General features: G+C 42.0%; 3 protein-coding genes across 4 annotated transcripts; 2 read left to right on the forward strand and 1 right to left on the reverse strand.

Annotated features, from left to right (window-relative positions):
• The first annotated feature begins 424 nt into the window (after positions 1 to 424).
• LOC128754223 (uncharacterized) lies at positions 425 to 1,343 on the forward strand. The gene has a single exon (XM_053856696.1). The coding sequence runs from the start codon at positions 439 to 441 to the stop codon at positions 1,057 to 1,059; it is 621 nt and encodes a 206-aa protein (XP_053712671.1). The 5' UTR covers positions 425 to 438; the 3' UTR covers positions 1,060 to 1,343.
• LOC128754216 (uncharacterized) lies at positions 946 to 4,240 on the reverse strand. Of its 2 annotated transcripts, none has more exons than XM_053856686.1 (7): positions 4,170 to 4,240; positions 3,335 to 3,394; positions 2,805 to 3,268; positions 2,399 to 2,735; positions 2,188 to 2,315; positions 2,034 to 2,129; positions 946 to 1,599 (listed from the first exon to the last, which is right to left on the reverse strand). In XM_053856686.1, exons 2-7 carry the CDS (start codon positions 3,365 to 3,367, stop codon positions 1,521 to 1,523), a joined length of 1,137 nt encoding a protein of 378 aa, XP_053712661.1. In that variant the 5' UTR covers positions 3,368 to 3,394; positions 4,170 to 4,240; the 3' UTR covers positions 946 to 1,520. The 2 variants fall into 2 exon arrangements, with proteins under 2 accessions (XP_053712661.1, XP_053712662.1); XM_053856687.1 differs by having other exon boundaries at positions 3,335 to 3,397; positions 4,170 to 4,219.
• Positions 4,241 to 4,267: 27 nt separating this feature from the next.
• On the forward strand, positions 4,268 to 16,624 carry LOC128754199 (coiled-coil and C2 domain-containing protein 1A-like). Its single transcript, XM_053856652.1, has 28 exons — positions 4,268 to 4,429; positions 5,479 to 5,543; positions 6,009 to 6,144; positions 6,409 to 6,515; positions 6,942 to 7,193; positions 7,288 to 7,603; positions 7,801 to 7,910; positions 8,005 to 8,077; positions 8,599 to 8,694; positions 8,762 to 8,889; positions 8,964 to 9,036; positions 9,095 to 9,222; positions 9,602 to 9,689; positions 10,075 to 10,151; positions 10,228 to 10,323; positions 11,674 to 11,796; positions 11,881 to 11,939; positions 12,118 to 12,234; positions 13,551 to 13,624; positions 13,687 to 13,745; positions 13,803 to 13,954; positions 14,021 to 14,111; positions 14,180 to 14,335; positions 14,459 to 14,590; positions 14,655 to 14,781; positions 14,857 to 14,933; positions 15,001 to 15,048; positions 15,119 to 16,624. Exons 2-28 carry the CDS (start codon positions 5,487 to 5,489, stop codon positions 15,155 to 15,157), a joined length of 2,991 nt encoding a protein of 996 aa, XP_053712627.1. The 5' UTR covers positions 4,268 to 4,429; positions 5,479 to 5,486; the 3' UTR covers positions 15,158 to 16,624.
• The last annotated feature ends 831 nt before the right edge of the window (positions 16,625 to 17,455 follow it).

A 17,455-nucleotide genomic window follows, 5' to 3' on the forward strand; every position in this document is an offset into this window, starting at 1 on the left:
GCTCACGTCGTTCAGTAGTTGTCCAATAACAGTGACAAGAGTCAGGACTTCAAGGACTTCTACTAACATATCTTCAAGTCCTCAATAACCTATATGTTAAGTCATGGATTTCTGTCAAGCCTCACAAATTTTCAACTGCTTTTAAATATTTTTGCTTGGTAAACAGATAAAACCCACGATTGTTTCTGCATTGCATTTACATTGTCTAATTTTAGACTTTTTTTTAACGTGTTTTACACGTTAGGTTAAACTGACCAAACGGTTGGGTTCAGAGGCATGAAACGATACTGGTGTCTGATTGGTAGATGAAGGCCCGGCACGTGCCGAGCACGCGCTCGTGTGATTGGTTAACTGCCTACGTACTCGCGTGTTCCTAATTAACAGTAAAAGTTTGTCGTTGCGCAGACTTGACGGGCGACGGCGTCGAAGCGCGGAGATATGGACTTGGCAGCTTTTCCTGAAAAGGCAACACAGGATGGCGTGGGCTCGTCGCTGTTTTCAACGAACGCTTTTAAAACTTTTCAGCCATGGCGGGACTACATGGGATTATCGCACGCCATCCAGGATATTTTGGGTCTGAAACCTGCCGCGGAGCCACCGGGGAGCGTGGACGATGTGTGCGCCGCCTTGGGCAGCTGGCGCATTGACACGTCCGATCCGTCTGGAGGAGTTTCGCCAAGTCCTCCCGCGCGCGTTCCCAACTGCGAGCCACCAATCACTCGTCGAGCAAGGCCAGCCGCCAGTGACGTCAACGGGGTGTCGGTTCCGAGACGCCGGCGAGGATCGAAGAACCGCAGGAGCAGAATTTGTCGCGACGGAGGAGACTCAAAGGCGCCACCCTCCGCGCGCATGATGTGCAGTTTCTGCAAACACAACGGAGAATCTCCGCAGGTCTACAGTTCCCACTGGCTCAAGAACCGAAGCGGGGAGATAGTGTGTCCCTACCTGCGCAAATACGTGTGTCCGCTGTGTGGCGCTTCCGGTGCCAGGGCGCACACCAAGCGCTTCTGCCCCGAAGTGGACCCTGCCTACAGTTCTATCTACGTCAAGGGCGCGTGAAAGTCCTACTCTGGGTCAAGTTTGTTCATACGTTTCAGGGTTTTGTGTGTGTTCGTTTGGAGAGAGACACATGCGTTTATTTTAAAGACTTGGAAAACCATGTCCATACACCGTACCTGTACAAACATGATCAAGGAAAGATTTTACTGACCTCATTTAAACATTTTAGAAGACCGGAAATAATGCCTTTGAAGTGAGCATGTCGTTTGATGTGTTTTTTTTATTTGTTATATTTGCATGATGCTTTAATAACGTCTGTGTGGGATGGAAGTGAATAATACACTCGTTGGTTAAACGTTTTGTGTTTGTTTCTTTTATGTCCCCGCATGACTAACACACAAGTCGGAGCATATATTATTTACAAAATACCTAAGCGACGCATTGAACGCATAACATGGACATTTGAACAAGATTCCATTCAATAACCAATATCTGAACTTTGAACCTTGAAGAACAAAAGGTCACTTTGGTTTTCTTGAAGCCCGACTGCCACCACGGCGTAGGTTCTCCAGCTCCCGATGGGCAGACATGACTGTCAGACTGAGGGGGAGAAGGGAGGTATTTAACCGAACCTGGAGGTAGTACCATGGCAAGACGCTAGAAAACAAATTTGGCACCCATAGAAAAACAATTTGAGTGACAACAGGTGAAGTCGCTCCGAGTTTCAGCTTTCAAATGGAAGTTTTGCTGCTGCATCGACCTGAACATGTATGAGCTGCCTTAGCTAGAGTGGCGTTCTTGTCACATTCCGATCGACATGTTCGACACAACAAAAAAGGTGAGGATGCGATCGCCACCATAAAGCTGCAATGAATACAGCCGACTTGTGAGTCTGAACCGACATTTACTCTAAATCTGAGCTCCCTGCTTGTGATTGGTTGGTTTGACAATGCCAAAGTTCAGAGGGCACATTGTTGTTGAAGGAGTGTAAATGGAAAACTAGAGATGAAAATGATATTGATCATCTTACTAACTTCAGATAGGACAGCTCTTGGATCAACCCACAGACCAGCTCTGTGGCATCTTCAATGTAAGTAGATGGACTTTCATCACATGGCAGCGCTTCCTCCCTGTTTGTGGAAGAAGGTCAGAGAACAGGACAATTGCCATTATCACACACATACTTACACCCAAGCCTCATTCAGCTGCGAGTCTGACACATAGTGATCAGCTTCAGGCCCAAACTGGTCATTGGTCTCTTTCACAAGATGGTCTGTGTTCATAGCAAGACCAGAGCCAGGTTCATCAACAGGATTCTGCAGGACAAAAAGATGGGTTCATTGATGATGGGGAAAAAAATCCTTGTACAGTGTAATGATACAGCAGTAGTCATGCTGACCTCAGCATCAGAAGGTTTAAGAATGTTGGGACCCGTATGAGCTCCATCCACCGGCATTCTACTGGTATGCTCAACTGTGTCAAGTCGCAGCTCTACATAAACAGCTTCACTGTCATCCATCTTCTCCTCAGCAACATCTGATGGCTTATTATACGAAGCAGTACTGCACCCATTCCCCAAACTTTGCTCAGTCACTTCCTCCATCAGCTCTACTGACGCACCAGGATTTGTTTCAACTGGACATGACATGTCCTTGATGTGATCTTCACAGGATTTATTCACATAAGAAACTAAGGCGGTCCCACCAGGAACATCGTCAACACCTCCAGTTTCCACCCTGTGCGCGAATGAATACATCCAAATAAGATATGAGGGCAAACCTGGGTATCAAACGCAAACATCTGACCTCTCAAGTGGTTCTCCCTCACTGGCCTGGGGATCAATCTTAGATCCTGTGGCCTCCAGGTCAGATGATTGATCCGCTTTCAGGTCACATTCTGGAACCATTTCAATGTTCTGCAAACTATGAGTTTGCTCCCTTTTTATCACACTACACATCCCCAGTCTTCTCTTCTTCTTAAGCGGGGGACCAGTTGCCACTTTTTCGACTTCCCTTGAAGGATCTTGATCTTCACTGTGCATTTCATGGTGGATTTCTAATTCTAATTCCTGACATTCCTGTTGAGTTTCAGCATTTCTTTTCACAGTGTTACTGTCAAGCTTGCCAACACAAGTTTCCTGATCAAACTGGTTATGGTTTTCAATTGGACACATAATAGTTTCTTCTCTTTTCTTGTCCTCAACAGCAGGCAACATGGGAGCAGGCTCAATAATAGGAATGAGTTGTGGAATTTCATCCTCAGATTCATCCTGAATAAAAAGAAAGCATTTCATAACATACAAACCAATCAAGTCACTAAAAAGTATTTTAAATACCGTTTTGTTGATCTCATCACTTGAGCAAGCCATTTTCCTGAAACCGGTTCAAATCAGAGCCTGCTTTTGGACAAAGAGTTGAAAAACTTTGATAGATGACTGTAGTTCAGTGACTCAGTTATGTCAGTCATTCAGTAATGTAGAAGACAATAGAATTGATGAGTGATATCGGTGCAGTTGTGAGAGTGAAGGATCTGCAGAGAGTTGAAGAAAGTGAGATTCTCATGGGAGTAGAAGGGACAAGAGGAGTAAAAATAAACGTGGCAATAATTGGAGACAGGGTTGGTTATGCCAGGATGGGAAAAGCGGTGGACTTGTTGGATTTTGTAGATGGAGATACCAGGAAAAATAAGGCGAGAAAGATAATCCCTGAGGTTCATGGATGTGATATGAAGGAGGACATGAAGAGGATGGGTGTGGTAAGGGAGGACGACCAAGTAAGACAGCAAATGCAAAAAGAAGATTTAGACAGAAAAGTCCTAATATTTTAAGTATTAACCTCACATATTTATGGATTAATGAACAAGTACATCAAGTACGTCCTAATATTTTAAGTATTAACCTCATATATTTATGGATTAATGAACAAGTACTTCAACTACATTTTAGTGGTTTAATTTAGATTTAAATTAAAAAAATTTTGCACCAGAAATATCCCTCGAATGATATCTTGTTGTTAGCATGATATCGTCAAATAAATTAGCAAGTCATAGCAAACACAAATTAACTTCATGTGAATAGTAAAATGGCGAAGATAATATGTTATACAATGCAATTTATATAAAATATAAGTCATATTTAAATTACTTGAGCGTAAAATGACGGTTAAACTCACTTTTGAAGCGCCACTGGCTGAGCTGATGTGTTTACGTCACTCGAAGGCGTGACTCGACCTGCCGTAAATTGCCGCGGTTGTTGCCATTGGTGACGGAATGTAGGAAGTGGGTTATTCAGATTCTCCTGGTCGACAACATATTAACCAAAACAAACCTTCTGTTTCTATGCATTAAACAAAGAAAAACTGAAAGCAGCGGCTTAGCATTTGACAACTTATTTAGACTATCAGACGAGTCGTCGCTCTCGTGGATTGACAAGGTAAACAACCAGTTGTTGACTGTTCATAAACTCAGCGCTATCGTGAAGCTACACACTAATGTGGGTTTGAATTCAGAAAATGAGATCATATGAAAAACAAGTTGACCGTGTTTGTGTCTAGCTGATTTATTCACAACTCGAGCCAAAATGATGTTTCGCAGACGTTTGTATTATTACAATTTTAACAAGAGGGTGTGACTGTCTCTACATTTAACACCCCACATTAGCATGGTAAACTGTTGTAGTCATCAAAGTCGTATTGTATGTTACAATAACACGAGCAACGATGGTGTCGAAGCAGATACCTGCTGCTTGACACAAAACTAGTTTTATGTCAAGTGCTGAGTCATAAGGGACCTGATGCCTTTTTTTCATCTAAGCATTATTTATTTATATAAATCACCTATAGATTATTTAGATTAAACTAATGGAACAAGATTTGGTTCAATAATATTTACATTTTATATAATAAGTTTGGCACACCTGGTTATGCTCAGTTGAACAAGTGGAATTAACAACTTTCATTTTGTAATATTAATCATAAAAAATCTCAATTGTCTTTAAATGGCGAATCAAATGTGACCTTTTGTGACTCCTAAGAGAAATTAGTAAGGCTGTTTGCTGCAGACAAAGCTATTCTGTCTTTCTATTTTGAAATGCAGCGGTCTCAGTTTAATATGAAAAGTCATAATGTTTGAGACTACAGACATGTGGTGGTGCAGCAGGAAAATGTGTGCGTCGGAATAGACTCTTTCAGGTCACTTAGCCAGAATGAGAGTACATAGTAGCTAAGTCAAAATACTATCCTCCACTCCAACTAAGATACTAAGTAGTTGTTGTTATATATAATGGATAGTTTTCTAGCTTCTCTTTTACTATATACAGTCTTAACATGCTGTTAGGAATATCAGAAATAGGTAACATTGTTTGGGTGGGCTCATTTTAATATCTAAATTTGAGACTTTATCTGGAGCTTTACAGGAAATGTTAACCAACATAGGTAGTCTATTCCTAACCATGACTTTGACTTTGTCTTTATATCCATCTAGTTACGTCAATGAGTCGCAGTCGGAACCCCCCAAACCGGGGTCAGGGTGCAGCACGGGCCAAACAGGTAACTAGCCATTTCCACTGCTGAACACGTTTGTATCTGCACTACTCAGTTGTTTTCAGGCCAAAAAAATTATAGCTACAGTATATTACTTCATAAATTGTCTCTAACCTTGATGGCTAGATATAGTATTGATATTAGACATTGTTTCCTTCTTATCATATATTCTCACAGTATTCTTATTCTGCTAATGCTATTTCTCTTTTAACACTGTTTGCTTCAATTACTCTTTCTAAATTTTTTGGAACGCTTGACCGCAATTTTTCCCCTTGTCCATCAGGAAAGTTTATTTGTTCAAAGCTGTTAACATTCCTTTAACAAGGGTGAAAAAAGAAAAAAGTCACATCATTTAGGACACCAGATATGAATTTAAAACAACAATTCTCTGTCACAGAAAACTCCAATCTAAATCATGAAGCCAAATAGTTGAATAAACTTTAGGTGCTCCCCTTTTTTCCTCTGTTATAGATGGGGCTGCTTCTTGACCTGAACCCTGATGGAGGCATGGAGGATGTCGGAAATGATGATGAGCTTGAGGCTGAACTGTTAAAGATTGTTGGGGGAGGAGAAAAACCACGGGGGAAGAAAGAAGGAGCCGGCAGGGGTGAGGAAGTTTGTGGATTCTCATTTTCCTCATCTATGTTTTACTTGTATCACAAATGGTGTGCAGATAACAGACCTTTGAGAAAAAACAAGCTGCTGACCATAATGACATTGTGTGTGTGTGTGTGTGTGTGTGTGTGTGTGTGTGTGTGTGTGTGTGTGTGTGTGTGTGTGTGTGTGTGTGTGTGTGTGTGTGTGTGTGTGTGTGTGTGTGTGTGTGTGTGTGTGTGTGTGTGTGTGTGTGTGTGTGTGTGTGTGTGTGTAGCTCCGGTTGCCATGGCTGAAATTGAACGAATGGCAGCTCTTTGCATGAAAGACCTGGACGATGAAGATATGGATGATGAAGACGTGGATGATGATGAAGACCTGCTGGTAAATACTCCAATCAGCAACATTTTCTGGAACCCAAGCTTCACATGACTGCTTTTTACAGATGTCCAACTGAAGTAGCAATAGCTTATCTAGATTGAAAAGAGCAAATATTTCTTAAGAGTTGATGGAGAAAGGGGGAGTCTGCTTCAATGTGGGCTGAATGGATGTTCTGGTTGGTTTGTCAGATGAGAGAGAAAGTCACATGTTTCAGATTTGCAAATGTTCCAGTCTTTGAGCAGCCTCATTCCGTTCCTTGTCCACCATATAAAGAGCTCAGATGAAGTGTGAACTGTTCCTGTTGTTGCGTTCACATGAAGCTGTGGCGTCAGTTCAAACCTTTCGTCTCCCTTAATCACATGTTCAGATCCAACAGCACACTCCTTTAGTACAGTTTTACTGACGTGTGAGCTTTGCTTGTGTATACAGGCAGAGTTGAATGATGTTTTGGAAGATGATGATGATGGAGACGAAACCCCTGCTGCAAGCCCTCCAGCTGTCACTCCAAGTGTCCCTAAAAAGCAAGCAACATCCCAGAGTTCTCCTGCCACTGCCCCAAGTGGTGCAGGGGGGGTGGAGTCGCTGCTGTCAGAGCGCATAGAAATGTACCAGACGGCCATCTCTAATGCAAAGGCTTCGGGGGAGTCCAGTAAAGTTCGTCGATTTGAGCGAGGTCTAAAGGTAAAAAAAACCAAACACCTTTTTATTCACCTTTTTATTTTCTTTTTTTATTCAGGGGAGACATTTGTGTTGACTGTCTTTTTGTTAATGGCAGACGCTGCAGTCCATGCTGACGTCTGCCAAGAGAGGAAAACCTGTCAACGAGCAGGAGATCCCGCCTCCTGTTGCTCTTGGTGTAAAGCGCAACGCGACATCAGAAGCAGAAATAATCCAAGAACGACAACCTCCAGAGCCCACGCTGGTGCCTTCTCCTCCTGTTAATCAGAAGCCTCTCCGTGAGCCCGCACCAGCTCCTTCTAATATCAAGCCGCTCCATCTGACCCCGCCACAAAAACCCACTGTTGCACTCACACCTGACACTCCTGCCATCTCTCCTCTCACCCCCAACGTGCAAGATGCTGGGGATTCAGGTACATAAGACGACAGCGATGTGTTACGAAGGAACAAGCTCAATTGCATTTTCTCCTCCACTTTTCTTATCTTCTTCTAATTATTATTATTTCTATTATTATTATTTGATGTGTTGATGCACTTTTCAAGTTATTTAAGTTTCCACAATGCTGCTGAGAGTGCCATTGACCCTGTCTTCCTGTAATTCTTCATTCAGAAGTGAAGCAGGCGGTGTTGTCCCGACAGAGAGAGTACAAGCTGGCTGCCATAAACGCCAAACACAGTGGTGATATTGGACAAGCCAAACACTTCTACGTCATCGCCAAGGTCAGAGATACAATGTGAAATATGAGAATGAAGTGTGTGATGAAATATGAACTGAAATAATGCAATTGTATTCGACTGGTTTTACTTTTTGTAGAAGTTCGATTCATACGTGGAAGCGTTAGACAGAGGAGAACCATTCGATCTGGACTCTTTGCCGCCACCTCCTGGTGAGTGTAACTATTGACTGTTGCACACACTGGGCATGCTGCTGAGTCATTTAATGTACGACAAGGGCATCTCATTTTTAATAGAATTATCTGTTACTGTATTGAAGTATTCATCACGGAAAACTGAACTTAAATCCAAATCGAAACCTTGCGCGACATGATACATAGTTGGTAACTAAATTTGGGGAATAACTGCTTTCCTTATTTATTTATAGTCTATTTGTTTCTTCTTCATATATATATATATATATATATATATATATATATATATATTATATAGTGAGGAAGCTACTCAGATACTCAGTCTCAGTCTTTGTGTTTTCTTTGGCATTCTCCTCCACTTGGTCTATAATCTAAACAGAAGCTGCTGTCTTTTCATTCTTGAACAGCATATGTATGTCAATTCCTAAAAAGTCACGAGTCATGTGACCTTTAAATAAGCCGTGAGATGTGGTTTTATATCAATATCCGCCTCTTCACTGTAAGGATTCAAACAAACGTCTGTGCTCATATCCTCTCAGGAGATGTTGCACCCGTACAATCCTCACCTTCTCCTACTCAGGCTTCCCCGATGGCTTCCCCTGCTGCCCCTGCGTCTAACCAGACAGATAAATCTGGTATGATCAGACCATTGCAGTGAAGATGTACCGTGTAGAATGTAAAAGTATATATGTGCCTTTAAAGAACTGCCTGCACCAACCAGTGTGGCTGAAGCGTTGCAGCAACGGATGGACATCTACAAGTCGGCTGCAGAGGCTGCGAAAAGCAAAGGAGATGACAGGAAAGCTCGCATGCACCTGCGTATTGTCAAAGTAACTAATCATTTATTTCGGAATAAAAGTCACTAAGTGTTTTACTTTAAAATGCTCTTCGCTACTGTCGCCAGCAATACCAAGACAGCATGAAAGCCCATAAAGCCGGACGGAATGTCAACTTGTCCGATCTTCCAATCCCTCCAGGTACGCAATGTCCTGTGTGTCACTGCGGTGTCTTTATTAAAGTTAGTGCTTTTGGCAGGTTGTCCACCTCTCAAAGGCTCAGAGAGTGAACAGCAGAGTTTCATCGGTGTCCTGGAGAACGCCATGAAACTGGTTAATCAGGATCCAGACGCAGAGGATGAGGACGAACCGAAAGAGGCTGCCAAGGTAGGCATGACGAGAAGCGCTCTGATAAATGGCCAAATCACGCTGAGGATTTGCTTCAAAAAGCTTTTAAAACACGCGCACACACACACACATGCACACCAAGACCACAGTCGCAAGCCTGAAACCCACAGCTTTAAGTCAGGAAGCTCTGGCACCATTAGTTGTCTGTTACCATGAGGCACAGCACTTCATTATTTATTATCAATTGGTCTCTACTCTCACATGTGGCTTGGTCAAGGCCAAAATGTATCCTGATTCCGATGAAATTAGCTTCAAAAGAAAGGAATGGAACTCACGATCAGTATAGACTTATGAAAAACCCCTGAAGGGAAGCTGAAGGAAAGCCAGATGAAAGTCTCATCCATGACTGTCTCTGCAGCCTGCACCTCGTCCAGCTGCACCGAAAGCTAAATCTCCAGCTGCTCAAGAAACTGGAGCCACTTCAAACCTAAAACCAGGGTCTAAAGGTGAAGTTTTTTTTTTAACTTAACTATAATATTGATTTTGTGAAAACAACGTGTCTTTCCCAATAGTTAAGAAATTTTCAACCCTGCATGTTTAGTATGAAAAAGATTTCCGTTATTTACAATGTTGATCCGATCTGCTTTTGCAGGTATTTAAGGTTCAACATATTAGTTGTTTTTCCAAGGCAGAATGTAGTGAAAGAAAAATCAAAATCAAATTGCCAACATAAGTTTTCGGACATTGCAGGCATTGTACTGTGTGCTAATAGATCAATAGGAGAATGCCTTGCTTGCACTTGGAGTCGTATCTGTTTACTGTTTACTTTTGTGAAAGAATTTTATCATCATTGTTCTTCCCAATTCATCATTGTCCAAATTATCCCTTTAGCCCAGCAACAAATAGATTTCCTGTTGTTGAAGCGGCAAGTGTTTATGCGAGCTGCGCTTCGTTCAAAGCAGCTGAAGGTGCGTCTGGATTTCACCTCTCACATCACGAAAGTCTTTGATATCCGTTAAGTTGCTTTTGTGCTCTGGTGTCCAGGACATGTCAGCTGCAACACAGCACCTGAGACACGCCAAGGGACTGGACCCCATGATCACTGCTGCCAAGTCAGGATTCCCTGTTGACATTACCAAGGTTGTTAGCCAAGTCACTCATATGTTGCGAGAGCCTTGGTTTTTGGTTTGGTTTGAATAATATGAACGTTTTATCCTCTGCACATGGGGTTACTCGGTTTTACTTTTAATTAAATACAGGAATTAGATATTAATACAGGATTTTGAAAGTTTTCCTTCTTTGGATTTTTTAATGATAATCTAATCATCAAGTACTTATGCCATAAAATTACACAGCCTTTTTTTCATATAAAGTGTTATTTGACCAACATTCTTCAGTATGACTTAATTGTTTTTGTTTCTATTGTTTTAAGTTTCAATGCAGTACAAACACAAATTGTCATGACTGACATTCAAAATACCAAATACTCATAATCTTATGATGTGAAAGGGGAAAAAAAGCTCTTTTAAAAAGTTAGAAATAATTTTTCATAACTGGTCCGGGCTGGAATGATGACCAAGCAAAGCTGGTGAAGGCTGTGTACCGTTTGATATGGAAATCAAATGGTGGGAAGCAAACCATCGAGCAATCAGAGAGGATGTAATGAAGGCTCCTTAAACACCGCAGATAATATTGAAACAGGTGGTGGAAGAACTACAGCCGAGGATCCTCGCTGTAGCCCACGATGGCTTGCAAATATAAAGCTACCTGCTGTAGTCAAGGTCCTAAGGAAACAAATACACTATACACTGAAACTTTGGAAAAGTATGGGGAAAAAATTGTTACTTTTTTATTTTGTATTAACACATGAACACTTTACATTGATGACAATGAAAACATTTTGATGTGATCATGAAAACCAAAGTCACATTAGATTGTGAATTCAATTTTATCTCAAATCTTCTAATCTTCCTTTAGTCCAGACAGCCCCGACAGTTAACTTCACTAAATTAATTTGCCCATTGATCTTAGATTTATGGAGGAAAATGAACAAATAGTCACAGACAAATTACTGGTTGTCTTTGAGAAACTACATTTATGTTTTCTTTATCATGAGAAAAACAATGTGAGTGAACAGAACAAAAGACTCTCATTCACTTTCATGTGGAGGGTGAAACTGAAATTCAAATCACAACTTTTTTCTTGGGCTGTCATTAGATTAAAATTGTAATCTCAATTAAGCGCGCTAAACCTGAGTTCACTCATTAAATCTTCCTTTGCCATATGTTGCATAGAGAACAAATACAAAATGTGTTGTTAACTCACCTCTAGTATGATTAATTAATAGAACCTTTACAGCCCTACTCTTCTCCTTCAGAAAAAACACCGTTTGATTCAAGGATTTTATTTGTAAATCTTGTTCAGGCTTCATGAGTAAGAAATGATAAGAAAGATGCATATTCATGTTTCCCCTCAATTGCCTTCTCACAGGTTCCTGTAACTCCAGTCAGCGAGAATGAGTATTCACTGGGTCATTCTCGCTCCTCACCTCACTCCGCTCGCGCCAGTGAACAGTTCCACGGCCTCCTGGAGCTGTTGAGGAAGCAGCACGAGGTGTCAAAGTTTTCTCATCTAATTGTTCTAAATGGAAGTCAAACCCCTCCACTAATGCTGCTTTGTTTGGTCTTTGACTCACAGAAATGTCTCAATAACTCCCAGGAGTTTACAAAGCTAGGCGACGTGGGTGAAGCTCTTAAGTAAGTCTTTCTTAAAGTGTGCATTTAAAACATGATTACTCCGTTTCATGTAGCGCTCTATATCATTTAACTCATCACTGTTTTCCTTCAGCACATATATATTGATGAGTAAATATAACCTCAGGCACCCGCCTTATAGTTTATGGTGCCAGTGTCATTTTTTTCCCCCTCTCTGTAGGTTTGAGAGGCTCATTGAGGAGTGCGGTAAAAACGTGGAGATCTTAAAGAATGCGTACTCTAAAGGCCAACCCGTCCCCAAGTGCCGCACCGAGGAGAGGACCTTTAAGACTGTCAAGTCAGTTGCAACATTTTTTTTTTTTTTTATTATTACATGGTTACAGCAGTTTTGGATTTGAACTCTAGCTATCTAGCTAGCTGTCTTGCTATTTAGAAAGCTAGACAGATAATGGACATTTGGATTCAATGAAATTCAATGGTTTAATGAAACACAACATAGTATAGAATCGCTGAAACAGATCTATTTCCCTGTGACTATGGTAACTAAATGCAGATTTATAAATACTTTAAAGGTTTTCTCAGTTGTTCCCTGCATTTTTCCAATATTTGTTAAAGCTCTGTTGCCCTGCTGCCATTTCGGCAAATTTCACACTGGATGTTGAACACAAAACATGTTTAACATATGTGTAGGACAATGATATTAGAGTCAAAATGGAATGGTCGTGTGACTTGGTGGAGGTCTGTGCTGTCACTGTACCTTTCTAGTTGTTATTATTGACTGGCTTGTTTTTCTAGTGTCAATGTTTAACTGCAATGATAAGGAACTTGTGTACCAAAGCATGAATTTGGCAAAATTAAAACTATATTTAGAACCAGAGGTTTTGTGGTTCTTTTGCTGACCAGAAATGGGCATATGATATTATTGTTGGCATTTTTAAACCCATTTCTTTAAGCATTTGGTTTCAATAAGTTGGAGTACACCCGACTCAAAGAGACTCAAAGCAGAACCACTGCTACTCTTGTAAGGATGACCCCTGAACTCATCCCTTGGGTGATGTGGGAGGAAGCCCAAAGGCGGCCCTTGGACAGAGTGGAGAGATTTTCTCTTAGTTGTCCTTGAAATGTCTTTGGAAAAAGAAATCTAGGCCTCTACTGCGGCTGCACCCCCCCATGATCAAGATATGGATCGTCTTATGCAATGACGTGTTTAAGTGTGAATGTAAATGAATAGTTTAACTCTTTTGAATGGCACAAACGTTGACTCTGGAAAACTAGATTTTTTTCCCAGATCCCACTCAGAGTTTCTTTCCACTGTATCAGTTATGTTTCAAAAAAGTCATCAGCACATACATCAGCGGGGATTCATTTTGTTACATCCACTCTAAACCACCAGAGAAAGACAAACCAGCTAGTGTTGACCGTCGCACTTCCCCTAAAGGTTCAGCTTAAAATGAGGGATGTCATTAAACATGTTCTTCCAGATACACACCATTAGCAGGGATGTTACTGTCTTCATTGAAATAATGTATTCTGGAATAGATTGACTCTGTGAGAAGAGTGACTCATCAAATAACAGTGCTGAGCTGCCGGCTCTGCCTGATGAGGACCATCACGGCGGGTACCATTTTAAAACAAATTTTCCATCCTCTGCAGGACCTACCAAAACCTGGCCCCCAACGACATGATGCTGTACATCATTAGAGGCATAAACCTCCCAGCTCCCTCGGGTAACTTACTGATGCCTTATACAACATGTTTACGCACGCTCACATTACACCTCCGCCCACAGGTGTCTCACCTCATGATCTCGACGCCAGCGTGAAGTTTGAGTTTCCCTTTCCCAGTTCGGTGAGTGTTGAACTCCGATCAAGGTTGATTCATGTTACTGAGCCTGCGTGTGTGTAGGAGGAGGCTCAGAGGGATAAAACCGCAACAATAAAAAACACTACTAACCCGGAGTTCAAGGAGACGTTCAAGCTCAATATCAACCGGTCACACCGAGGATTCAAGCGTGTGATCCAGTCCAAAGGATTGAAGTTTGAAATCACCCACAAAGGGTAATGTCTGGTCCTGATTTTCCTCGTCTATCGGTGAAAAATAAAAACATTCTCACCTTTTTACAGTGGCCTCTTTAAAACTGACAAGCTGGTGGGGACAGCTCAACTCAAACTGGAGCCTCTGGAGAACCACTGTGACCTCAGAGAGATCATCGATGTAGGACCTGGACTTGGTTTTTCACAGGCACACGGTATTTGTGTAACTGCGAAAAGTTTCATTCTCAGGTGATGGATGGGCGTAAGGCAACAGGTGGGAAGCTGGAGGTCCGGGTGAAGATCAGAGAGCCAATATCTGGAGTGGATTTCAACTCTGTGACGGAGAAATGGGTGGTGCTGGAGCCCGTCTCCTCCCTCTCCCCTCCTGAGAGGCAGAAGCCGAGGGTGAGTTGACACACTTTGCAACTCTAGAAGTGGGAAATGGACCGTGATGGACACTAGTTTACTGATGGGAGGATGAGGACCTGTGGATGAAGTTCTTAACCTTCTAATTTTAACCCCTACCAGGCGCCATCCCCCAGGTCCAAACCCAGACATGAATCGAGCAGCAGGAGCAGCCATCAAGACCATTCTCCGCCACGATACAAACTCCATAGTTTCAGTCTTCTGAATTACGACAGGGAGCGGCTGGAGAGGAAGGTGAGATTCCTGCATGTGTTCCTCTCAGCATCTGCTCAGTGCTAACAGCGATTATGTTCCACAGCTTGCAGAGTACAGGAAGAACCGCCGCGACCCTCCATCCGACCTCATCCATCAACACAAAGAGATCATACACAGACTGCAGTGGCAGAAAGCGCAGCTGGAACGCGGCTCTCCGTCTCTGCTCTCAGGTATCACAACTGACGTGTCATAATGAGGCGAAGGGCTCTTATCTGGTTGCTCCCTCTCACCCACGTCATCTGCAGAGTATGAGAACGTTCTACGCCGGTTCGTCCAAGGACTCACTGACTCGGTGAAGAAATACTCCAGCCAAGACAACAGGGTGAGCACGAGATCGGGGTCAAGTGGGGCTTGAATGGTTGGTGACTGTGCGTTAATGTTGTTTGAAGGACGCTGCCAAGGATGCTCTCGGCCGGCTGAAGATGGTTGAGAATGAGGTGAGTTTCTAATCTGTCTCATAACAGTGGTGTGAATGCTGCCCAGCATTTCTGTTTCTCTCTCCTTCAGTTGGATTCCCTAAAACGGAAGCGCCATGATCGAAGCTGAAACGCCATCATATAGCTGTTTCTCATGAGGACTCTCTTAAACACTACAATCTTTCAAAAAAAACAAGCTCCTTCACTCTATTTTTCAAGGTATCATATACAGCTGCAAATGCTTGTGTTCTAAATGCCCCCCCGTGATTGAGGGACAGATTGATCTGAGGGGTTCACTCTGGGTATCACATTTTTAATGATGAAATATGACCAAATATGTCACTGCATTCTCAAGTGTGTTTAACCAATGGACAAAGGTCTGTTTAACCTCTTTTCCTGCATTATAATGTGTGCATTGATCCTAATCTAATCTGTCTGCTCCAGTGTTCACAGATTACAGTAATCTGCACCATTTGGAGTGGTGTGATATGGGAATAAAAAAAAAAAAAAAAAAAAAAAGAAAACAGGCTTGGGGGTGCCACAGCCAACATCCCATAATGAGGGATTAGTGTTTGTGTCACCAAGGAGACGCCAAGATCAGACGTAGTCGCCTTTAGGTTTTTTTAAGGGGGGGGTGGTGTTAACAGCGTGCCATGAATACGGCGGCGGCTTAGCTCTGCAAAAGCTGCTTCCTTTTCTTCCTCATCAGCTTTTTCCTCATTGTCGTCTCCCTCTCTTGCACTTTCTCCACTCTAATTCCTTCGTGTCGGGCAGGAGATTATTCCAAATTTTGAGTAATGCGCCGTTCTGTTTGGATTTTCTTTAAACTCTTAGACAGACTTAAGACCAATGTCAATTACAAAATAATTAACGGCTGTGATGGACAGACTCTGGTGTCTGAGGTGACAAAGAGCTCCGCAGCAGCAGCCAAACCGTTTGCCCTCAAGAAGAGATGTGTCACTGTGACTGCTTGAGTGTTGGTGTAATTGGATTCTTATGTCATCTTCTCCTGGCTGGAGTGGCTCATCTCACGTACGTTTGTATTAAAGGAGCCTTAACTGTATGTTATTTAACAGCAACGACAGTTTGACTTCAGCTTTCTGATTTTTTTTTTCCTATTGTCACAGGATATATTTGGGTGCTCAGCTATATCTCTATTATCTCATTTTATATCCATTCAAAGCACTCAATATTTTTATGTTACCATAATTTGTATTCACACCGTCTTTTGTGTGAGAAAAGTCAGTGTTTTCTGCCAGCTGAGGGCAGTTTAGGAACACTAGCGTCATCTTTGCATGGTCATGTCGCCATGACCCAAAATGTTTATGTATACTGACGTTAGTCAAACTGCAAAGGCCTGAAACAAGGCTCACTCCATGACATCATAGCGTGTCTTGTTCCCCCACTCCATCCAGGTAAAACTGCATTATTTGATTTTAAATCCGCTGGTATGTACTGTTCTGTCGTTGGAAATCAACATACATGTATATATTTGTATTGACAAAGTGATCAGAAACACTATCTCTATTTTTAAGCGGTGGTGAGTTTGCTTTCATTATGTGATGAGTCTGCTGACTTGAATAAAAGGGAGAAATGACCTGGTGTTTGTCTTGATTGAAGGAATGTCCACCACGAGTCTTTCTTTTCTTATTTCTCATGAAGCCTGAGATACAGATTCATTCTTTTTTGCATCTCCCATTTTCCATGAATCAGCTTTATTGCCAAGGTCAGTGAGGATCCCACCAACTAGCAAAGTGCTTTGGAACAATATGCAATACTGAACAAAACATAATATTAATATTTATTATTATTATTGTTATAAATAAACAAATTAAAATAAGAAATACAAATAAACAATCATAGATTCTCATTCTGATGCCACAGCAAGTGGATTTCATCCATCCTTCTCCCACCGATCTCTTTTGTGTCCTCTCTTCACTTTCTCTTATCTTCTGTAGTCATCATCTCCTAAATTCTTCATCCCTTGTCTCTCCTCTTCCTTCTGGCCTCCTTAACTTTGTCTCCAAACCTCTCCACCAGCTGTCACTCTGATGGATGCATTTCTGATCCACTGTATTACTGTCTTTCTATTGAAATCTGTACCCAAATAATATGTCCACAAATGACTGATCTCCAATGGGATTTTCATTCAGGTCGTCCTTCTTAGCGGGGCAATATGACAAATGTTTGGATCTTGAAAGTGTTCTCTAGAAGCAGCCTTGAGCAGAAATGACATGTTTTAAGATCGAAACCTTGAGCCATCTGGTGAGTCTTTCTTCAAGATGGCTCGATACAACCTGCCATAATTTCACCACCTCCTTCGGGGGTTATATGCTAAGAGGCCTCCTGAATGTTGAGACGACTCCCGACAAATAGGGGTGAAGATGTGAGGAGAGTGTGGGGGGATGTATGTGGGTGAAAGAGGGGG

The sequence above is a fragment of the Synchiropus splendidus genome, chromosome 2, assembly GCF_027744825.2.
Source record: "Synchiropus splendidus isolate RoL2022-P1 chromosome 2, RoL_Sspl_1.0, whole genome shotgun sequence".
Lineage (NCBI taxonomy): Eukaryota > Metazoa > Chordata > Actinopteri > Syngnathiformes > Callionymidae > Synchiropus > Synchiropus splendidus.